The sequence below is a fragment of the Monodelphis domestica genome, chromosome 7 (genome assembly GCF_027887165.1).
Source record: "Monodelphis domestica isolate mMonDom1 chromosome 7, mMonDom1.pri, whole genome shotgun sequence".
NCBI lineage: Eukaryota > Metazoa > Chordata > Mammalia > Didelphimorphia > Didelphidae > Monodelphis > Monodelphis domestica.
Window position 1 is genome coordinate 183,353,996 of NC_077233.1, and position 25,057 is coordinate 183,379,052.

The following is a 25,057-nucleotide window of genomic DNA, read 5'->3' on the forward strand; positions in this document are numbered from 1 at the left end:
TTGATACATACCCCATCGTCTCCAATACTATATTGGTCATAGTGCTGTATAAGATATTGTATATTGTGAATTTTAAAACTATTCCACCCTAATCAGACCATTCTTTAGAAGATCTGATTTAGCTATTTCCTGATCAATAACAATGGAGATACTTGGAATAACAGAATCAGGTCTTGGAAACTCCACATTCTCCACCCTACTTAGTTTAACAAGATTTTGAAAGGTCTGCATCAAACTCAAGATTTAATTATCTGAGGAGATGGCCTTCAACAGACATGTGCGAAAAAGGGACAGACCTCTGGGCTGTCCTAAGTCAAGCTAAGTTCTCTTTGGTACAGATGAGACGAATAGAAAAGTGATGTAAAAACGTCCATATAAGGCACATCAGTTTCTGCCTCTTTCTCTTTCCCTGGAGAGACGACTCTGGCTGGCAGTGTGCTAAGCATTCCAACATCTTTGGAGGCCAGGCTGACTTTTTCCTCCTTCACACTCAAAACCTTACTTTCTAGATCTCCTATCTTCCTGCCTGGTATTAGCCCTCTCCTTCCTCCTTCTTCTTAAAATCTTCTCTACTATATCAATTAAATCACTATAAAATTTGGCAGCTGACTTGGGTATTTTATTATTTGGGATTTCCCTTGGTGACCACTTAAATTTAGATTTTTTTCAGTCTCAACCATAATTTCACCCTTTACAATACCCAGTAGCAGGCAATTATGGCTAACACCATCATGCCACATGCTATCTGCATGAACATTTTGTCTTTTCTCTTTTGGCTTCCTCTCTATAGGGTAGGGTACAGTCTTTTCAGGGTGCCAAATTGTATTAGGGAATTAACTGAGGGTTATATTGATGGAATGATCAGATCAGCCAACCGCCTCCCTCTCCTTCCTTCCTATATCTCCTTCCTTCCTCCATGTCCTTTTGTCTTGGTATAACTTTCCAGATCTTTCATTCTTCTGGCATAACCTTCAAGAAGGCAGGGTCACCTCTATATCATGTTGAGGTAGGGCAATGTGTGGATGCCATTGGTATCCTTATGACATCAAGAGAAATTGAGGAAGGGTTCTAGTATTAGAAAACATATGGGAGGACCTGAACAAGATAAGTAGGGATACATAAATTATAATCTGCATTGTTTGAATGAAAACACATCAATAAGACCATAGAGCTGTCTAAGTATAATGCCTGGTTTTGACTGCCATTCTTTTGATTCGAAACAAAACAATTTCAGCAGCTCCTCATTACCTATATAACAGAATACAAAGTCTATAGCAAATGTGTTTCAAATGTGTTAATCTGTCCAAGCTCATAATTGTTTAGTATTTAACCTGCTGGTAATTTTAAGCCTCAAGGGAAAGCTTCACCAGGAGAAAAAAAATAAAGACTTCTGAGTTAGGAAGGAGAGGGATGGGGGGAATAAGCATTTATTAAGTATCTGCTTTGTTCCAGGAACTATGCTGAGTGTCTTACAAATGTGATCCTCATAACCTTGTGAGATAGATGGCAATTATTAGATTTACAGTTGAGGAAACTGAAGCAAAAAAGTTTAAGTAACTTGCCTTGGATTGCACATCCAGGGAAGTATATGAGAGTGGATTTTAACTAAGATGTTTTCCTAACTCCAAGTCTAGCCACTCCATTCACTGCTTGTCACTTAGCTCCAAAGTAATTACCCTCAAGACCCAGTTCTAAAGCCAAGCATTTTACTTTGGACCCTTCACTCAGAAACTTGTTGTTCAGATCTTGTTTACTGTACAGCTCTCAATGAGCTTGCTTATCTGGTTTTTCCAACCCATAGTGAATTAGAATAGAAATGAATGACAAGGTATTTTCTAGAGGCATTCAGTGATGATAATTAAAGGGATAGCTGACATTCTGACATTTAGGAAGATTCAAGAAAAAAAAATTAAAAGCAGCATTGAATTACTGCCCAGTATAGTTATAATAATAGTTTTTAGTATGATAACCCTGAGTCATCAAAGGTCAATTTATGCTTTGTAAATCTGTTTAAATGAAGCTAGGGAATGCACAATATCTCCATTTTTAAACATTCACTTGTATGGAACTACTCAGGCTTCTAAAGATGCTGAATCAATGATGTGTTGCTGATTTTTTTTAATTGTCCCTACCTTTAAGAGGCCTAGAGTATATTTGGATAGTACACACATGGAACAATTAAACACTAACTATGCAGTGCTAGATGCAATAATCATTCAGAGAAAGTCAATGCCTGGGTGGGTTCAAATTGTTATCAAAGACTTCATGTAGAAGATAGGTCTTGAGGAGGAGAGGACCTTGAGGGCTGAATAAAATTTGGATAGAGGGAAAGAAGAAGGCAGTTTAGGTTAGAATGACACAAAGAAGCCAGGAAAAAAGGGAGCTTCTAGAGAAAATGGAACTTTTATTAGATTGTCATATTGAATGCTAAGGGTAAGATGTGTGTGTGAGTAAGGTAGGGAAATGGTAGATAATTAGTAGAATGTCTTTATAATTTAATATAGCATGAGGACCTTTACCCCGCCCCCAATAGTATATGTTTTTTTTGGTTGAATCGAGGCATATGTTTATTTAATTTTCATATAACCTGAGACACTTAATTTGTACTGTTTAATAAATATGACTAGCATAATCTGTCAAATATCCTCTGATACACAACTTTCATATTTAACTTGAATTTCTCTTTAATAGATTAAGCCTATGAATGTGGAATATTTAATGATGGATGCCTCTATCTTGCTTCCTCCAACTGGAACACCTCTAACTGGGATTGACTTTGTAAAGCGATTGCCATGTGGTGATGTAGAAAGAACCCGTAGAGTGAGTATATTTTCGTTTTTCTTCTAAAATGTTCAGGTGAAAAGTACTTAGTCACAGTGAAATATGTACTCTAGGCAGGTAGGTATTGCTGTGGATAGTGTTCTGTGCCTCAGTAAAACCTGTATTCAAATCTGGCCTCAGACACTTCCTAACTTTGTGACCTTGGGCAAGTCTCTTACCCTCTGTCTACTTCAGTTTCCTCAATTGTAAAATAGAGATCATAATAGCACCTAATTTATACAGCTGTTTTGAGGATCAAATGAAATATTTGTAAAGCACTTAGCATAGTTCCAGGTACAGAGTAGGTGCTTAATAAATATTTATTCCCTTCTCTTCCCTCCCATTTGTTGTGATGCTGTGATAAGATACCACAAATTACCCATCAGACAATCTAAGTTTTCTATAGAATGATTAAGCTGTTTATATGTAATTCAGATTTGGAATTCATTTCCTTTGGCACTAAGTATTAATTGAAAGAAGGATTAACTAGGTCAGTCTACAATACAGCACATAACTGAGAACTGGGAAATAAGGGATTGGTGAGTACAGTGTCAAATGAAATAGAAATGAATTCCATACTCCTTGATAATTTGTTGGTAACAAATCTTGATTTACACATAGTCATATATCATTGTGATTCTTGTTTGTCTGCTGAAAAGAATGTGTAAGAAAGCAGATTAATTGCAAGAACACTCTGTAAAGTGTTCTTATCAGCACTTACTCTAAAGCATTTGGTTTAGGAAACTGTCTCTGCACTCTTCCTGATATTTTATCTTACTTTGTAAGGTTATGGTTTCTTTCTTAGAAAGCACTGAAATATTTTCCTAGAAAATCATTCAATGGAGGCAATTAATTTTAATGGATGTTTTAGAGAAATTCATTGAAGTAAACACCCATTAGCAGATTACATGTTTCTTTTAACTTCAGCCATGTATGTATACTATAGAGGCATTGGTGGTTTACTTACAGTTTTCTAAAAGATAAATAGCCCTTTCCTAAGAAACTGTTGCTATCCTCATTGTTTCTTTCTTATCATGTGGAACAAAGTATTTTCTCATTTTCCTTATTCCTATAATCTTTTATCTACTACATCTACAAAATGTGGAAGTAACATTAAAATCATCTTTCTTGCTATACCTACCTTCACTATTATTTAACCAAGCCCACAGACCTCAACACAGGATCCAGCCCTTTTAAGAACTTCTGCCTGTGTATATGCCATTTTGGTCTACTTCGAATGAGGCCTTCAGAGGTTTGCAATGTATAAAAAATTACCTGGTAGAATCAATTTCATTTCAATCAGACATCAGTTTAGGTGATACAAAATTCATCTGTCATTGCTTCTTATCTAAGCTAGCATTTCAGTGACTGATTATTTTTCATATTTTAAACTTTGTTTTTTCTCTTCAGCCTTAACATCTAGCAGACAAGAAAGTAATAGGAAAATGTCACCATTACAAAACGTTATCTTATGTAGCATCACCTGCTTTTAACCAGGAAGGTTCAAGAAATCATGAATGATTAGGAATGCCACCTTGAGTTAAATATTTTGAAGCCTCATTTTAGTCATACTTAAGAAGTTTGTCCTCAACATTTGCCCAAGGAAGTTTTGTTTAAAAAAATCCTTAATAAAAACCCAGCTGAAACCAGGCCCATTAGAGCTTTTCTCCCCAGAATTTCTACCAGTGTCTCCTTTTCCCTACCCAGGAGGGGTCATAGGCCAACCCAATAGAAAAAAAGGATTGTATATGAAACTTAGTCTCTATTTCATACCCTTTGCCTTGTTTGAAAAAGCATATAGTAACTTCCACATATTACTTTCAGGACTATCCTCTCTGTGCTTCCTTCCAAACTTTCCCCCGTTTTCTTCTTTACATTTCAAAAAATGTTTCTGTGACCTTTTTTGTTTTTTTATATCAATATTGCTAATCCTTTCCCCTTTTCCTCCCTAATTAAAAATATGGAGGAAAAGGCCTTGCTAACAAATAGATATGGTCAAACAAAAGAAATACACAGTGAGTGTAGTTCACATATGTATGTCTTTTTCTGTACTTTGTGTCCATCACTTCTCTGTCAAGTAGTGGCTAACTACTTCGTCATAGATCTACTGGCAACTTTGACCTGAGTTTCCCAACATTCCAACTTTCAATTTCTCAGGGTTGCTCTTGCTTCTCCACATTCCCTGCATTCCATGTAGCTTCGCATGACTATTGCAATACATGATTTCCTTCCAAAATCTCCCTTTAACAGGTTGTCCCCTTTTTTATTTGAGTTCAATTTCATGAATCTTAATACTTACCTTTAAATTCTATCCTATTAACTAGTTCTCAAAATAATAAAACCCCTCTACACTATGGTATGCTATATCCTATTTAATTATTCCAAAATCTCCCTTTAACACCACTAACAATGAAACATAAGCTTCTTGGAGAGAAGGACTGGGTTTTTGTTTGTTTTGCATTCACAGTGCTTAGCACATAGTTGACACTTAATAAATACATGTTGATTGGTTGATCCATGTTGTTACTTGAAACCTAACCCAGATGAAGGCAAGGAAGAATTTAATTTTATATGTAAGACAATAGCTTTCCTTCATTTTTAATATAAAAATAACTTTTTAACATTTAAAAATTTTTAATTATCAAAAATCCACCTTCTTCTTTCCCTCTTCCCTCTCCCCCACCTCTACTGAAAAAGATAAAAAGACAAATGCCTTTGTAACAAATATTTATAATCAAGCAAAACAAATTCCTTTATTAGCCATGCCAAAAAATATGTCTCAGTCTATACTTTGAGTCTATCTTCTCTGTTAGGATGTAGGTAGCATGTTTTCATGATTTCTTTAGAATCATGGTTGATCATTTCATTGCTCAGAGTTCTTAAGGGTTTCAAAGTTGTTTCTCTTCACATTTTGTTGTATAAATTGTTGTGTAAATTGTCCTTTTGAGTCTGCTCATTTCACTCTTCATCAATTCATACAACTCTTCTCAGGTTTCTCTAAAACTACTCCTTTCATCATTTCATTATACTACATATTTATACTACCTATAGTATAGTATACTATAGTACACTAGTATTCTGTCACATTCATGTACCATAATTTGTTCAGTCATTCTCCAATTAATGGAAATTCTCCTTATTTGCCAGTCCTTGAATGCCACAAAAACAGTTAATATAAATATTTTTATACATGTAAGTCCTTTTCTTCTTTCTTATATTATTACTTCATGGTGTATATCCTATTGTAGTCAATGAATATGCACGATTTAGTAACATTTGGGAAATAGTTCCAAATTGTTTTCCAGAATAGCTGGCCTAATGCAGAGTTCTACCAATGACATATTAACATGCATGTTTTCTCTAAGCCTTTCTATCATTTGACATTTTCCTTAGCAAATCAAAACTTAAAACACATTATCTATCTTTCCTCGGGTAATCTTAACATATTTTTACATTTTATATATTTTTTTCTCATCAAATAGATAGTAAGTAGCTCATCTTGGATTGAGGCAGACTTGAATTCAAGTCATGCTTCTAGGATATTAACTGTGTGACCCTGGACAAGTCACTTAAACTCTTAGTGCTCTTAGGCAAATATGTAAGAATATAAGATCTGACCATCATTGTTTGAAATTACCTGACCATTTGGAATCCTAACTTTTATGTTGGAAGAGAAGGGAATCAAAAACATCAGAATTTGTCCAGACTTCGAATTTTTTTTTTTTTGGTCTGTGAGTTCAAGAGGAAAAGACATAAGAATTTACCTTTGGCCATCATGACAGAGCTGCTAGGTGCATAGACAGACTGAAAAGGCATATGTTGATAATGTGTATTATTGCTCATGCAGGATTTAATCAACGTTGTTTCGTCTTGCTTTCTTAGAAATGTAATACCCTGCTTTTATCATATATACTCTTTAATATTCATAGTGCCTATTAGATGCAGCAACATCATTGCTAAGTCTTATTTCCCAAGGAGATAATGGAAAAGGAAAAGAGCTTATATGTTCCAAAATATTTATAGCACCTCTCTTTGTTGTGGCAAAGAACTAAAAAATGATGGAATGTCCATTATTTGTGGTATATGATTGTAATTAAATGCTACTGCACCATAAGAAACAATGAGCAGATTAATTTTTTTTAAACCTGGAAGGAACTACCTGAGATAATGAAGAGTGAAACAAGTAGAACCAAGAAAACATTATAAACATCTACAGATTTTAACATTTGAAGAATAACTTGCAAATGTTCACCTCCAGAAAATGAACTGAGAAATGTAAACATGAAAGCTATAATCTATGTTTTGCCAGATGTTGGTGTGGGGAGGGGAAGAAGGAGTTCAATTAAAAATATATATATTCATTGTGCCTGGTATCCTTATGCTTAATACTTTGTTTTAAGGATTTGCATAAGAAACAGGAAATGTAATGGGAGCTTTTATTTTTTTTAATATTCCTGGAAATATTTCCCATTTGTTGTTCATAGTGAAAACAGATGTTTTACCAAAAAGACCTGTATTTTGAGCCAAATTCAGTACACATTTTGTATCTTGGGTTTCACTTTTTAAAGAAATGGACAGTAACAACATACAGGATTCTATTTTCACATGTCCAGATCAGGATCTTATTATTATTATTTTTTTTTGCTTAAGTATGTCCTTTTACAGTGTTAACATAAAAATGAGACTTCTGCTTTCTGACAATTTGTTAGGGGTTTGCCTATATTATATACATGAGCAGAACTATTTTTTTGACTGCTTAAACTTATATAACTTGTCAGTGGCCACCCACTTCTTGTACTCTGTAGCAAATTAGGGCAACTCTGTCAAGAGCAGTCTTTGCTTAGCCTAAATGTATGGAGTTCATTAGACCCCTGGGTAAGTGACAATCACTTGATGGGATTATATTATTTTCTGTTTCTTGTACATCATTACGTAGGTGATTTAGCTTCAAACGTTTTTATTTTTAAAAAAAGCATTGGTATTACTTAAGACTTTCCTTAGAAGAGCTAAATGTATGAGCTAGACCTGTTTAAGCTCCCTGATCCTTTATTTAGGAAGTTAAACTTTATGCAAACAAAAATAAAGACTTTGGGGAAGAATACTTTCCTGTCTGTTCATATAACATAGTATGTGGAAGGAGAATTGAACTTATAATTTGATTTCAAGTGCCAACTTCCCTACTTTCTAGCCCTATGCCATTTAATTTCCTTAAGCCTTGGGTTTATCTATTAATTAGAGGCAATATTTATGCTATGTACCTTTATAGGTGGGGTTATGAGGAAAGTGCCATTATATGGATATTTAAATGAAAACCTTTATCATTCACAATTTGAGAACTAGAAGAGACATTTAATTCCTCGACTAAATTTCTATTTTAGAGATGATGAAATAAGAATCTTCACAATTGATCACAGTTGTGGTCCTATTCATCTGAACTTTAAAAAACTGTGACCCCAGAAGTATAGTGAAATGGCTTAAGTATAGTGAAATAGATTGTAGTATTCCCATATTCTTACTCTTGATAAACATCTTACACAAGAATGGGGGCAAAGGATTAGTGAACCCATTGATTTTTACTGTGTATTGGTTCTAAGGAAGAATAGATACAAGGGCTAAGCAATGGGGATTAAGTGGTCTACCCAGGGTTACACAACTAGGAAGTATCCTGAGACCAGATTTGAACCTAGGACCTCCTATCTCCAGGTCTGGCTCTCAATCCACTGAGCTACCTAGCTACCCCTGAACTAATGAGTTCAGGGATTTTTTAGGATTGGAAAAGAGATTACCTGCACAAATACATTAATAACTATGACCATAACTACTAGGCACTCTGATATCTTGTTTGAAAAAAATGTTTATTTCTTCTCATATGAAAAAAGAGGAACCTCAGTCTGAGCAATATTTTTTGTGAGGAAGTAAAGAAGGAAGGAAGTAAAGTAAAAAAAATCACCTTCACTGATCTTGAAGGAATTTTAATGTATTTTTCCTTTTGAAATTGTTTTTTGAAATTTGAAAATGTTTGTTGGCAATACAAAGTTTAAATAAGGTAGAATCTAGAGTGTGCTTTTTTCCTTTTCTATTTTGGTGAGGATAGCAAAGAGCCCAAGGCATCTTTGACTTATATGAAAATTAATTATTCATAGTCAACTCATATTCACTACTTGTCTAAATTGTAGATGACAGATCATTTACTGCTTTTCCTTTGGTCTTACTGCCTTCCTTCCTGAGGCTGAATGGCTGCTTGTCAAATGTGATGGGGATTCCTTTCAGGTATAGGTTGAACTAAATGACTTCTGAGTTCCTTTCAGATGCAAATTCTGTGACTCTAGTTGGCTGTTTATTGGCTGTTTTAATGCTGTACTAGACAGTTGGTTAGAGAATGGAAAGAAGAGTAATTTGAAATCATTTAGCACTCCAAAGGAAAAGTTATTAGGTAGGCATCGTTTTAAAAATCCTTCCAAAATAACTAATTTTTTAAAATCACTTTCTCCTATTTCAGTCTTGCCATGTATTAACTCTGGACAATTGAAAACAAATAGAAGTGGGGTACTCAAGTTGAAGAATGAGTCATTTATTTTTAGATAAAGTTAATTTCGGATTTTGTTTTAAATGACTTTCTGTTTTTTTTTTTTTAATTATATTTTGACTGATGACTTCAGTTCCTTACTTCATCATAGTTATCCCAGGCATTCCTTTTTCTCCCAGAGAGCCAGCCCCATAAAACAAATAGTTCTTTTTAAAGAGTAAAAAAATCAACACGTCATCAGTGCACTGTAAAAGTCCAAAAACATGCAATGTGTGATACCTTTGGGCTTATGTAATGTAAGAAAGAGAGATCCAGGGGGTTGCAATGAGAAGCCAGGCTAAAGGAGAGATCCGCTGAAGAGCAGCGGAGGAAGGGCAGAGAGAGAAGCCTGGGAGTTCTAAAGGGGTTAGAACTCTGAAGCCAATGGTCAGCAGTCTTCCAGCCTGGGAGGTGAAGAAGGAAGGTGTTTTTCCTGGAAGCTGAGAAAGAGCCCATCTGTTTGGGACCTGTTATTCCTTCTGGGACCCAAAAATACCTCCACTAAGACTCTTCAAGAACAACTACCTGAATTCTCCAGGGGATTTTGGATTTGTACTCACTCTGGCCAGAGCCATCCAGATATTTCCCTAAGATTTCTCTCTCCCCCTGACCTGTTCCTGGACTCCTGAATTAAAAGCTAGTTAGCTGAGGAATAGGGATCAACCAGCAGCTGTCCAGAAGAGGGTTTGAGGCTGAGTGCCTTGAACCCTGAGAACTTGGGGGGGCCAGTCTGCCAGAGGGGACAAGTGTTAGGGTTTCCTTTTCCTTGCCTGACACCCTTAACTCTCCTTCCCTGCATGAACTCAAATAAATTGCGTACTACTTTAGAATTAAGTCTGTCTGGTTTCTGATACTAGGAAAGGGGGCAGAAGATTTGGGGAGAATCACATCTCTCCCCAAAAAAGGGAAGGTTAGTTCAGGATCCCAGTGATCCAAACTGCCTAACCCAAGGAACAACATCTCTCCTTGATAGTGGGGTGACCCCCAGGTTTCTAAAGGGAAGTGACAGTGGATGTCCCTAAGGAGACCAGAGGTAGAAGAATCTATCCTGCTTCTCAACAATAGCTGGGACCAAAGGAGAGTCAGTGGGTCATCTTACCAAAGCTAAGCTCTTCAGGTCTTGTCTTCCATCTCCCAGAACTATCCTCTGAGGAGACATTCCCTCTGTCAGGGAGACAAGACTTGGCTACCTCTCTCCCAGAAAAAGAGAGAGGGAAGAAGAATCTCTTCATCCTCTCTCCCCATTTCCCTCTCTCTCCTTCAATTCCCCCTGTTCCCCTCCCAATCCTTCTATTATACTTCCCACTTCGACAAAGGGATTTATTTCATATTTCTTCATTTTGAGTCCTGCTTGATTTTTATAATTTTGATACCCTCACTTAATTTTTGCAATTATTTTTTCCATTTACATTGTGGTCACTGTATATATTGTTTTCTTGGCTCTGCTTACTTTACTCTGCATCAGTTCATGGAAATTTTCCCTGCTATGTATTTAACACACACAACATATTAATATTCCATGTTCTATAATTCATGTATTCAGTATTCAGGAACAACAATTTGATTAATCATTCCCCAGTTAATATGCATCTACTTTGTTTCCTATGCTTTACTATCCCAAAAAATCCTGCCATAAGAAAATGTATGTTGTATTTGTTAACAAGATTTTTTTTGGTTTTGTTTTTTATTTTTTCCAGTGATTAGGGGAAGGGGGGGAGATAATTGATTTTTGTTCATTGGAAAAATAAGATATATTCTTAAAAATACATCTGAGAGTACTTTGCCCATTTCTAGCACAGATCCTGGTCCAGAGTAGGTACTTAATTGATTAATTACTCTTGCCATGAAAACCCTGTTTATACAGGAATAACCTATGCCAGAAGAGTAAAACTAAAAGAAATGGGGGAGGCGTGTATATGTGTGTCTATGTGTGTGTGTATTTTATCAAGATTATGTGAAGGAAATTATTTAGGGAACATTGATCCCAAATATAGAGTCTGGCCCTACCACATCAGCATGAGTATCATCATGAGCATTAGCATCAACGTGCAATGTTGCTGTGGAGGGAAGAGCTAGTGGGGTTTAAAAGGCAAGTGTGGAAAGGAGAGAAGGCTCTTTTACTTGCATTCTTGAAAAGATTGCCTCCCTCCGCTGGCCCTTGGCAAGCAGGGACCACACAGTGCCGAAATTTGGGAACTGATCTTACCTTAAATGAATAAGGCTAAAATCTCTCTATCCTCTCTCTTTTTATTAATAAATGCTTATAACTCTGGTGTTGAACCTGCAGACCACCTTTTATTTATTACAAATTACATGACATTTAGATCTTTTTGCATGATTTTTGATAATCTTAAATGCCACTACAATTTTACTGTTTTTTTTTAAACATATTTCTTTAGGCAATTCGAGTTTTCTTCATGTACCGCTCATTGTCACTACAACTTCGAGATGAACCAGAAACCCAGTTACCACTGACAAGAGAAGAAGACCTGATAAAAACAGATGATGTTCTAGATCTGAGTAAGTAGCCCTTCATTAATAGTAACTGTGGAGAAGCTAACTACATGCTTTATGGGTGGTATATATATATATATATATATATATATATATATATATATGTATAAACATTTGACTTTTGTCTTGATAGACAGTCATTTTAGTAACTATACTACATCTGTGTCATATCTACTTTAATTAGAAGAAAATGGCCTGTATTTTTCTCTACTTTGAGGTCAAATAGTATATGGCTTCTTTTAATTTTTAACCTCTTTGAATATTTCTTTTTTTCTTTTTTTTTAAACCTCTTCTGTCTAGTATCAATTCTAAGACTGAAAAGTGGCAAGGGGTAGGCAATCAGAGTTAAGTGACTCACCCAGGGTCACACAGCTAGGAAGTATCTAAGACCAGATTTGAATTTAAATCCTCCCAACTCCAGGCCTAGCATTCTATCCACTGTGCCAACTAGCTGCCAATTTTGCTGAACATTTCAATAGTTTTTTTTTTCCTTTTCTGTATCTGTAGAATAGAACATCAGCTAATTATGCAAGATAGTTTTTACTGTCTCTACTTTTATTTTCAACCTTTTAACTATATTTATTTTCTTTGCTTATATCTATTCTTTTTTCCGTTTTACCCTTTCTTAGAATCTTAAACAATTTAGCTCTCACATCTATGCTACCTGTCTCATTTCCTCTGCCTTTGGCCTTTTAACTGTTTTTCAGCTCTGATAGATGACAATATGAATTTCTTCAAGGGCTTTAGAATGTATGGGTTTTATTATGTTGCTTAGTTTGATTGTGATGAAACAAAAAAGTTTTTCTTGAGTTGAAATAGTGTACATTTTTATTAATGAGGTGAAAATTCCTTTGCCTTTATGGATAACCAACTGAAATAAAAGTTTAAAGTATTTTACATACCAATTTTAATTAGCTGACTAGTTGGGATCATTTCATTGAACTTTTTGAAGTATCCTCCCATTAATAACTTAATGACTTTCTTTCTATACTTGTCTTGATTTCACATCAAATATATATATATACATATATATATATATTCATGTTATATATCATAGAGAGATTAAAGTCTAGAAAATAAGCACATAGTTATGGATTCTTAAAAACTGAAAACATATACCTTTCAAACTAAAAAAATACTAGAACTATCCCAGGAAATTTTTTAAAAGCAAGCACTAAACAAACATTTTTTAATAATTGAAAGTTAGTGGTAAGAGTACTTATTGTGGATCATACTTTTATCATTTCTAAAGATTTAGAAACAACCTTATAAGGAAGGGCATTCAGAGGATGATTTTCCATAAAGGTGGTTGATTTGAAAAAATTATATCTGATTCTGACAGATTTTTTTTCAAACAGTAATTAATATGCCATTTGTTACTTTTAGTTTTAGCTTTATTTTAATAACATATTTACACATAAGTTTTCCAAAGTTATATGCTTCATGTTGTCTCCTCTCCCTTCTTCCCAAAAGCAATTCAATATGGGTTATACATGTATTACAATTTCTTATTTTTAGAAAGAAGGAAAAAATGTGGTTTTTCATGAAACTTTTGTGTTATTAATATTATGACAATACCAATATTTATTCAGCAAATTAAGTACCTGTTGTGCTTGGGAACACAAGAAGGACCCTGCCTTCAAAGAGCTCACAATGTAATGCCCTCCGGTAGCTCACAATATTGTGAAGGAACAACAAACAAACAAACATGTACAAACAAACTATATACAGGAAAAATATTAAATAATTAACAGAGGAAAGGCATAGAATTAAGAGGAGTTAGGAAAGGCTTGTAGATGTTAGGGTTTTAGTTGGGACTTATAGGAAGCCAGAGAAGCCAGTAGACAAGAGATAAGGTGAGAATACTTCCCAGGGATAGGAGTCAACCAAAGAAAATTACTAGAACTGAGAGCTGGAGTATCATGTTCAAGGAATGACAAGGAGGCCAGCCAGTCATTGGATTAAAATGTAATTTATTAAACATGGCATAAGAGTATGTTTGTAATAGAATATACTAGGCATTTAAAAAGAAACATTAAGATGGATGTTAATAAAAAATAACCAAAATTATGTTGTTAGGGAAGAAACTGGCTCTATATCCTAAGAGATAAAATTTCAAAGGATCAAAATTTTAGAATTGGAGCTTGGGCGTGTGGGAGGGGAAGCCTTAGTTTAATAAGTCATTTCATTTTATATCTAGTGAAACTGAAACCCATGTCTGTTATGTCTCAGTTAAAGAAATGAGTATTTTGATCTAGGGAGGAAATGCATATTTTTGTTATTGTTAGGGGAATGGGAAGCAATATGGCAATAATCATGGCCTCCACTGCTTTGAATAAATTCAACATTAAAATGTTAATTCCTTTATCGCTTAAAAAGTCAACTCTGACCAGGCTGGGCCAAATCAGGTCCAGCATGAATGAGCCAATTCTTCCAAACTGAATGGAAGTTTGTTATAGCAATAAAAAAAAATCTAGGGCTGTGACCAGATTCAGAGATGCTACCAGAGAAGCTTTGTTTGGTGTTATGTTCTTCTCAAATGATTCTTTGGAGCAGTTTCTTGAACTTCAGACTCAGTGGTTTGAAAGTAAGAGGTAGAAAAAGAATTCTCTTGATGACCATGAAATAAACATAAAATTTCTGATTCCTTAGCCTTGAATATAATTTCTGGGAAAACTGGAAAACTTGTAACCATCCCTTAGGTATGCCTTTTCCTTCTCCCTAGTTTCATCCCACAGTTTTGAGTTTCATAGTAATATTGATACTGAAAGTTGTATAGGAGCAGAGATTAGAAGAACCCCACTAATGCTAGGATTAAATTAATAATTTTTGTTAAAATTCTTACATATTGCTTAATTTTCCATAGAGAGGTGATGCTACCTGTAAAAATAAAAATAGAATGAATGTAAAAATACTAGAGCAATGAATTGATTATTATTTGTAAACTGATTTTAGATACTCTGCTGTGCTTACAAAGTATCTTCAATTTATATCAGTGAAGTGAAGCTCATAAATAACTTCTCTTCAGGGCCAGGCATAAGGATGCTAAGGAGACTCTTATTATAAAAAAAATAAAATATTTATCGAAAATATAAGGATAAAAAGAATTTCTAACTCTAAGCTTATAATTCTTAACTTTGTCTCTAAGTTATAAAAATAACAAAGGCTAGCTTGCTGAGCCTCAGCAAGAACCAAATTAGGACTCTGAGCCTTAGAGTCCAAAACAAAGACCAGGTCTTTCTTTGGTCTCTCAGAGTTAAAACAATCTATAAAAAACAGCAATAGATAGTCACTACTAGTGTTTCCTGAGTTGAGAAAGGAAAACATTTAGGTCCTTTAGGTCTTTTTCTCCTTTCCTTTTGAGAGAGAGAGAGAGAGAGAGGGAGAGGGAGAAGGAGAGGGAGAGGGAGAGAGGGAAAGAGGGAGAGAGGGAGAGAGGGAGAGGGCCAGCCTTCAGAGCAAATCTGACTCTGCCAACTGCCAGAGACCAACTGTCACCAAAAAACACCACTAGACTTGAAACTGACTCTCTGTCTCAGCTACTCTTTCTCAAGCTAGCTTCTCGACTTCTTATCTCTAAACTAATTTAACAAGACCTAATTTGTAATATCATCCTTATATACCACTTTATGCAGTTTCAGTTTTTTTTCTAGTAGGATGAATGAATTATTGATAGCATATCTGTGAACTTTTAGCTTGTCTCTCTCATGATCGATTGCAAACATTTGTAAAGCAACTGGCCAAGTATTAGGGGTCCCATCTATGAACATGGCACTCTGAAACTAATTTGATTATCTAAGATTCAAACCCATACTATCACTTTCATTGGTACCATGTTATAACTAACTGAACAAATCATAAATATTTGAAAAAATTGCAAGTCTAACAGAGGTTCATTAATTTTTGTCTGAATGGACTTTTTGGAATTTAAATCACTTCTGAAAGTACCATAAAAGCACACTCTTCAAAGAATCATAGAACTGGAAGGGAACTCAAGCCACCAACTCAAAGCCTCATTTAATAAATGATAAACTTAGGCAAATCAGACAGCAAGTAGGGTGGTATAATCAGGATACCACTGAGGACTACAAGCTACAAATTGTTTTGTCGCCCCCCCCCCAAAAAAAAAAACCCAGACTACCTAAGACAATGTCTAAATTGCTAAATAATGACAGAATTAGAAAATTTAGTATCATTCTTTGTTCTAATTCCTAGTCTTATTCTTTATTTCAAAATTTGTTAAGTTTAGCATACTTTAGTTATAGATCTGGATACCTAACACTTGGTTAAACTAGAGTTTTTGTCAAATGTTTGCTCTGGGTTTGTATTAACCTGAAATTGTACTGTCTCCTGCCAGTCAGTTTCAGCAACTTTAATCATATACTTTGGTCCCTGTGTAAGTGACCTTTTCCATAGCATTTGTTTCAGGCTATCCATTGTTAATTGCCATGGTCCCATCTGTCACTGTACAAAAATTCTTTCCATACAATTAATTCAGTACTTTCTCATTTATTCTATAAATGACATTTTTTTTAAAAGCTCAACATTTTTCACTATGAACAAAGGAATAATAATATGAAAGTCTGAAAAATTAGCTATGCTAATTAATATGCTAAATATTATAATCATCAGAATACTTTGTAATTACAAATAGTGGGTTTTAATATATTATTTTATTTTCATCTATCCCATTAGTTGATTTAAGTATATTCTAATACAAGTGGTTTGGTGGGGGGTGGGGTGAGAAATTTTGATGGAGTAGATAGGTAATTGATTAATAAAAGGTGCAGGTCAAAGAGTTCATCCAACTACATTAAGAATGAAATGATAATATTAATCTTAGAAAATGAAGGTAAAAGTAAGCCAATTCCAAATAAAATGGATCTTTTGAGCATTCAAGTTCAAGAATTAGAGACAGAGCTTTGAGAGTTGCTTGAGCAATAGAATATAGAAATAGGAGAATGACCTGACTTATTTAAAATGAAATTTGAGAGGCAAGTGTATATGTGGCATTTGAAAAGTGAGTGCATGTGGCCATTGTGGCTTTTGTGGGTAATATTTTCCCCATTTTGTTGTTTTCTCTTGAAAGAGAATGCAATTCAGATTTGATCGGTTTATTTTAAAATATATTCATATGGGAAAACAGCATTAAAACAAGAAGTATAACAGCCACTTTAATTATTCATAAACACTTAAGGTGATTTCATTAACATGAAATTGGCCTTTTTAAGTGTTAAAGCTTTAGTGGTTTTAGATAGCTCTAATGGCCAAACTTTTTAACATGGCATAAATATCACTAAAATGAATTCTTACACAGACTGTGCATTTTGTTTTATTGTTGCCATTCACAAATTCTTCTAACTATGACTATTGGACACATTGCCTACAGAATTTGAAATAAGAATTTAAATTGTTTTTTGTTTTGGTCAAATAAAATATTATGCAAAGATTTTTAAAATACACACAGAATGTAGATTAAATTTTAGTTTTTGCAAATTAGTCACTTCATTCTTATTTTTTACATTATTAATGTTCTACTGCAAGTTCTTTTATCTACCTTCTTGCAACTAGAGCTATATGCTGTACTAATAAGAAAGAGGATCATGTTTGAATTAAACTGCCAATTCTCCAATGGAATGATAATGTAAAATTAACATCATTTCCCCTCTCGCTATGAATTAAATTTCTTCTCTGAATGTTTGATGAATAATACTGCTGACCCTTTTTCAGAAATGAAATAGATATATGGAGAAATGAAATTTGTGTATTATAAACTGACTGGAAATGTGATTATAATACAGTTGTCAATTTTGTTCAAGTGGATTTTCTTAAAGTAAATCAAATTGTATTATTAGTTTGTACTTTTAAAACAGGATGATGTAGTTGTTTCCTGCATATTGATTATTTGATTGGTACCTGTCTGCTATAACATTTTTCAGTAATGTTCATTGATGTGGTTTAATGTATATTCCTGTAATCTTTCCCAGTTTTTATAAATACAATCATAGAGGTACTTTAGTGTTATGTTCTACAGAAATTATATGATGACTTATTTTTAAGTACTTGAGTAAATCTGGAACATTTCTCTGGAAAAAGACAAAAACTATTTCTCTGTTTAACAGACTTTCTATGTGTAGTCTGTGTTGGGGAACTTATAAAAACAATTTGGGAAAAGAGTATGCTAATCTTTACCCTTTAAAGTTATATTTACTAAGTTATATTTACTATCTGTCAAAGACCAGGTGCTAATCTTTCCTAAAAATGGGGCTACTGACTTTATATCTATTTAGTTTCTATTGGTCTTAGTTGTTTAAAAAATTTGCTCAGGTAGAAGTTATTTCTAATAATAATAATCATTTCACTCTGTTCTTGTCATTCATTGATTTCTAAGTTTATGGGTCAATACAACTTTTTTTCTTTTTCATGGTATGTAACTTATATCTTATCTACCTTTAAGTTGTATTTGGGCACTTTAACCATATCAAATTTTTTTTAATGTTCTGTAAATTGGTGTTTCCAACCTTCCCCTCCCACCTTACTCCCACCTCTACTCCCAGTTTTGTTCATCTTTAAAAAATGGTTACATGTTCGAAACTTGGAGAACATTAAAGCCCAAGTCGTCATTTCAACTTTGGTTTGAGTAGAAATAAGAAATGAAATTTGGTTTACAAATCTGTCCTTCGATATCACAATACATCAGAGGAATTGGCTTCAAGCTATCTACACCTAACATGTATTTTATAAGAAAGCAGAAGGGTTTTTTTAGCTGTCTTTTAGTTGGACAAAATAACAGATGCAAATTGTGTGGCTTTTGTTCCTAGCAACATCTTAAACACTTCAGTTGGTTTTTCCTCAGTAGGAGGTTTTTAAGATGTCTGTAGTAGCAAAAATTATAAAATTTACTTCTTTCATTCTTTATCTTCCTGAAAGATGTGTAGAGGATAAAAAACTTCTCGTTTAACAGCCTCCTAGCCATCATTACCAGCAGATATTTTGGATGTCATAAATACTGTTAGGGATTTTTAAGATTACCTGAGAATTCATAAGCAGTTGTTATTTTAAAGCTTTAATAATTTAGAAAGAGAAGGCAGTTAAGGAGAGTAGGGAAGTATGCTTCCTGGACTAAGTTAGAAAATACTACACACGAGAACTGCTATTCTTCTGACTAGAGACCTTTACTAAAGGTCATGTTGTCTGCCACTTGTTCAGACTTTTTAAGAGATTTGTTTTGGGTGTTTTGTGGTTGATCAGCTATCAGACCAAGAAACAAATCCTCCCCTCTTAGAGAATTTCAAATAACTGAATTCTGTGTTATATGACTTGTCTAATAACATTGTTAGTCTGTAGTGAGGTGACACCATAAGGGAGAGGGGTTGAAGTGAATGTGCTCCCATTGGGGAAGATGTTGGAGGGAGTACCTTGTGAATGGAAACTGTAGGAAGAGCATAATGTAGTAAATGACTTAAGCTGTGGTGCATCTTAGAATCAGATACATGTGTATGCAGTAAGCCTTTATGTTCTTGATTTCCCCTATCATATCAACTTCTCCAGTATCTTTCCCAAAAGAAATAAAAAGCCTACAGAAAATCTCTCTAATAATGGCATATTTATGATATCTTTGAGAAGCAAATGTGATTGAGAGTAAAAAGCCAGTGATCTGAGAATCAGGAAACCTGAGCTGAACATAGGCTGCTGTCAGTTGTGGTTGTGCCACCTCATGGTGTTTCAGTTTTCTAACCTGGAAAATGAGGATCTGACAGCAAACATTTATTAGGTCCTTCCTATGTTAATCACTGTGATAGGGTTTAGATTCTAAAGTTTCTTCTGGTTCTTAAACTGTAGGAAAACAGGCACCTGTCTTACTATTTTAAAACTACAAGAAAATATTGCGCTTCTAGGGCTAAAACTTCAAGCATTAGATTAACACCAGTCATGGAACTACTTGTTTTATCATTCAGGTCTCATCAGACAAGAGTGGCTTTCAATTCAATTCTTATAGGAGTATTAATTTTATAATTAGAAGCAGAAATTCTTACCTTGAAATTGAGTTTGGAAAGAGTTTTTCACATTTTGATCCGTTTTGGATACAGTGTTTCTAAATAGGGCCTAAATCCTTCTAAAATAGACATTACTTCTTTCCTCCCCCTGACAAATGCTTTTATAGAAAAGTCTTATCTTCCTAATTGTATTCAGTGTGATACTTAAAGCTATCTTTTCTTTCATCCGTTTTCATTACCCATACCTGACTTTCAGATTTTAAACTATGCTTTGCATTTTTCTAAATACATTTGGGACTTTCCAAAGTTCTTGGACAGGAAAAATGTATGTAATTTGAATGACTAGTCTGACCTTTAGACTTTTCTGATGCCCATAAAATTGTTTTCTGATTGTTTACATCTTTCATAGCAGTTAAATGGACACAGGTCATAGGACCAGACATCTAAAGCTGGAAGGGACCTTGAGTCCTTCAAGTTGAACCCTGCCCTTCTATAGATGAGGAAACTGAGGCCCAGAGAGAGCAATAACTTGCTCAAGGCCACCCAGGTAGTTGAGTATATAATTGCATTTGGCAGTTGAACTTAAACTGGTGCGGTTTCTAAAGTTGTGCTTCCTTCCTTTCAATACTAGTAATCCTCACCTCTCAGTTCCTGTGTGGAGGGCCAGTATACATATCCTTGTCATCTCCTATGATAGAATGTAAACTCTTTGTTTCTCAAACAAGAGTGCCTAGCTATATTCCTTGTGGCCACTTGGGACACTTTGCCCCTAGAGAACTGAAAGACTTTGGATATTGTCTCCCAAACTCTTATAAATATATTTCATTTTTTTTTTGTAGCTGCCTTCCTTCATAGTGACTTTGTATCTTTCAGTGGCATTTTATTTGTATCTACAGCTCCTAAAAAGTATATGGCACCTAGTAGGCATTTAACAGATGCTTCTTGATTGATTGTGTGGGTGCAACACAATATAGTCAACAGTTTTAGAGTATATGGATGCTATTAATAGGAGAGGGTTTAGTAATAGAACACATAACTGAGGCCTATACAATCTGGCGTGATCATTCACTTGCCCAGGCTTAAAGCATTACTCTTACTTTTCCAAATCTTCTCTATTATCACCCAGCAAATTAGATGGCTCCCATTATGAAGGTTATTCTGTCTTTGCTTTTTTTTCCATATTTTCCATATCCAGACCAAAGCAAAGCTGCTTTCTTCAACAAGGCCCTTTTCTGTATGAACTTCAAAGTGGAAATAGAAACTTCTAGCAGTCTCCTAGACTTTAACTTGGTGACATTCCTTGACTTTTCCATGATAAACATTTTCTCTATTCTGGACACAGTGTACTTTTAGCCTTTCATACCAATATTAAAGGGATTGTGTGGCATAGTAGAAAGAGTACTGGATTGGGCTCAGAGGAAATGGTTTTCTTTCCAAATTTTGCCACTATATTCTGTCTCTCTTACTTGGAGTAAGTCTATAATCCCTTTATCTCTCCTAATCTCTCCTTGCCTTTCATGTTTTCCTCTAGTTTCAGTTAACTACTTTATTCTGTTCTAAAAGCCTTACATATCCTTTATAGTAGTTCCCCCAACAGCCTTACCCCATTCATGTTAGGGCTTCTAACACCCTTCCTAAAATATGACCAACCAATACCCTCTCTGGAAATCATCTTTCAAAGCTTTCCTTCTCAATTATTGTCTCTTCTCAAATTACTTTTCATTACTTCCAACTTCTGCCAGACTCTAAAATTCACAAATGAATTTTGAAAAGGGAAGTTTTTATTAAAGGCTAAGAGTTCAACAATGGATTTTTCTCAGGAAAAAAGAGAAAAGAGTTCTTGGTACTAAATAGTCCTTTATAAAACATTAGTTCATTTTCATAAAGGGAATCATTTTCAAAAAACTTCCTTGAAGCAATTATAATACTTTTGATATGTTGAGAAAACACATCTTGCTCTCAGAGCTTTAAAAGTGCAATCTGCAAATGTTTTGTTCAGTTTTGAGATTAATGCAAAAACCCCACAGTAACCCTTGATACAGTTGGTGTGGATGTGTAATGGGAAATCAGAGTGAGTCAACTCTCCCTATATTACAGTTACTAAAATATTCAAGGGCAAACAATTTGGAACTTTTCTGTGGGATACCCCATCCCCACTTTTCAAAGAACACTCAAGTCTGCTCTTTCAGTTCTGTAGCTGTAAAAAGGCTTTCTATTGAGAATGCCTGTCCTTCTTGAAAATTACCTGCACTAACATACTACTTCACAGAAGTTTAAAGTGAAAGTGAAGGCACTCACTAGGTCCCATCATCACTTTAATATATGTGGTATTTAAAGAATCTATTTTTTGCCCTTCCTTGTGATATACCCAATTGTACAGAACTGTGAAGTTTCACCATCTATTCCTCTTTGAATGAAAAGAGGTTAAGCATTCATTCATTCCTGATTCCAAAATTTTCTCACTGTGGTGTTTGGACTAAATAATGTTTCTATTACAGAGTTTTAAAAAAAATGTTATTTACTGGAGGTTTATATTTTGTCATTCAAAATTCATTTGTAGATGTTTACTGTACACTTGAATTAAATCTGGTGTATGTTGGGTATTTAGAATTTTCCATTTAAGAAAGCCCCTTTCAATCTTATCATTTGATTTGCCACTTAATGTTATTTACGAACCCTTGGTATTCTTTCTGATCTAATAATGCATCCCAGTTTAAAACTCAGTATCAAAAAATCTAGTACCATAATTCCCTTGGTTCTAGTACAGGATAGAACCCTGTGGAGTTGATGAAGTCTACAACAATATAATCCTCTCGTTTGGGGATCATCACTTTTTCTTCAGCTTCAAAATTAATATTTCTTAACCACTGGCTTTGTGCTAGGCATTGTGCCTAGACAAAAATGAAACAAGCCCTGCTCTCAAGGAACTTACAATCTAAGAAGAGAGAGAACATGTACATATATAAGTCCGTGTAACATACCATACAAAGTTAATACAAGATAACCTTGGAGAGAAAGGTACTAGCAGCTAGGGGGAACCAGGAAAGGCTTCTAAAGAGGATGGTAGTTAAACTGAATCTTGGGGGAAATTAAAGATGCCAGGAAGCTGAGGGGAAGGGAGGTAGGGAAAGTACTCTAGGCAAGAGGGACAGTTTACAAAAAGGCACAGAGACAGGAAATAGGAGGGTGAGGTGCCCAACACAGGGAGGCTTGTACAAATGGAGGAGGGGAGTAATATATAAAAAAACTAAAAAGGTAGGAAAAAGTCAGGTTGTGAAAGCTTGTAAATGCAAAACAGGAGTTTACATTTTGGCCCTAGAGGTAACAAGAAGTCATTAGTTTATTGAGTGGAGGGCCAACATGGTTTGACTTTAAGAAAATTACTTCAGTGATCATATGAAGAATGGATTAGAGGGAGGAGAGACTTGAGGAGGCCAATTATGAGACTATTGCAAGAATTCAGCAGAAGTATGACAAGGGCTTTCTGCCCTCACTGAATTCTCAAATGAAGCTGAACACACACACACACACACACACACACACACACACACACACACACACACACACTGCCCCCAAAGTGTAGTGTAGAGGAAAGCACACTGATCCTGGTTTCAGAAGACCCAAGTTCAGGGAGGAGCTGGATAGCTCAGTGGATTGAGAGCCAGGCCTATAGACGGGAGGTTCTAGATTCAAATCTGGCTTCAGACACTTCCCAGCTGTGTGACTCTGGCCAAGTCACTTGACCCCCATTGCCTAGCCCTTACCACTCTTCTGCCTTGGAATCAATACACAGTATTGATTCCAAGACGGAAGGTCAGGGTTTCATAAAAAAGAATAATAAATAAATAAATCAGAAGACCCAAATTCAAATCCCAATTCTAATCCAGTCATTCACCCTTGGGGAAAGTCACTTAATTGCTCTATGCCTCTTCACCTGAAAAATGGAGATGAGGATAATATTCATACTACTTACCTTGAGTGTTAGTTATTAGAAAAGCCAGCTCGTATTTATTAAACACCTACTATATGCAAGACACTGCTCAGTGGTGGAACTTTAAGGCAAAGAAATGAGCTCACAGTCTGAGGGAGACAATATTCAAACTACTATGTGCAAACAAAATCCATAAAAGGTAGACTGGGGTCATCCCAGAGGGCCTAGTAAGCCCTGGAATTAAGAAAGACTGGGAAAGACTTCCTGTGGAATTATTTAGCTGTGGCTTGAAGGAAGCCAAGTGTCTGTGATGAGGAGAGAAGCAGGGAAAATGCTTAGTTGAGAAGCTGAATTGTCACCCGATCTCAGAGTGGAGGGATGTAAAGTATAAGGAGGTTTATAAGATATACCTTAGTATAAGGAACTATAAGTAGACCAGAAAGGTAGGAAGAGGCCAGGTTAGGAAGGATTTTGAAAAAACAGTTGGAGGATCTTCTATTTGATCCTAGAGGTGATAGAGACCCACTGGTGTTTATTGGCTATGGGTGAGTGAAGGGGGGAGGTAATGTGGTCACATCTGTTTTTTTAGAAAAATTGTTCTGGTAGCTGACTAGCAGATATATTGAAGTGGGGAGTTGTGATTTTTACCATTATACTAGTGGCAGAATAGAAATCAAATTATTATTGTCTAAAAATAATATTATTGAAAGATAGGAGGGACAGAACAAGCATTTATTAAGCATTTGCTACATGCCAGGCACTGTGTTAAGTACTTTACAAATATGTCATTGGGATAAATGGTGTTCATACCATAACAAGAAAAGAGAATAAAGAATTGTAACTTTATCTCAAAAAATAGTAAGATTTAAATAATTTGTTGCTTCCTGTACTGACTGACTCAAGCATTTACTAACTATTCAAAAAAATAAATCATCCCCCCAGTGTCCAAAGAGACATATTTAAGATTGTATATAATTTTTTGAGATGTTAACATAGCAGTCACTTGGAAGCATCATGGCTTACTTTCTCATTTATACTTTGATTCTCACATATTCTGCATTTCTATTTGCTTTTTCACTAGTCCAGTTCTAAGATTTTGTTTGGAGAACTAGTACTAGTGTCTTACTTTATAATTTGTATATATAGATCAACTTCATTCTGAGAGAGGATATTTTTAAACTTTAAAAAAAAGCCACCAATACATATAACATACAAATAATAAATATCAGT

The 25,057-nt window shown here is 34.9% G+C and overlaps 1 protein-coding gene across 6 annotated transcripts in view; it reads left to right on the forward strand.

Moving 5' to 3' along the window:
- CLEC16A (C-type lectin domain containing 16A) overlaps positions 1-25,057 on the forward strand; it is a 248,519-nt gene that overhangs the window by 118,171 nt on the left and 105,291 nt on the right. For all 6 annotated transcript variants that reach the window (XM_056806144.1, XM_056806145.1, XM_056806146.1 and 3 more), the window contains exons 17-18: positions 2,692-2,820; positions 11,785-11,905. In XM_056806144.1, coding sequence (XP_056662122.1) covers positions 2,692-2,820; positions 11,785-11,905 — 250 coding nt within the window. The remainder of the gene's footprint in view (positions 1-2,691; positions 2,821-11,784; positions 11,906-25,057) is intronic.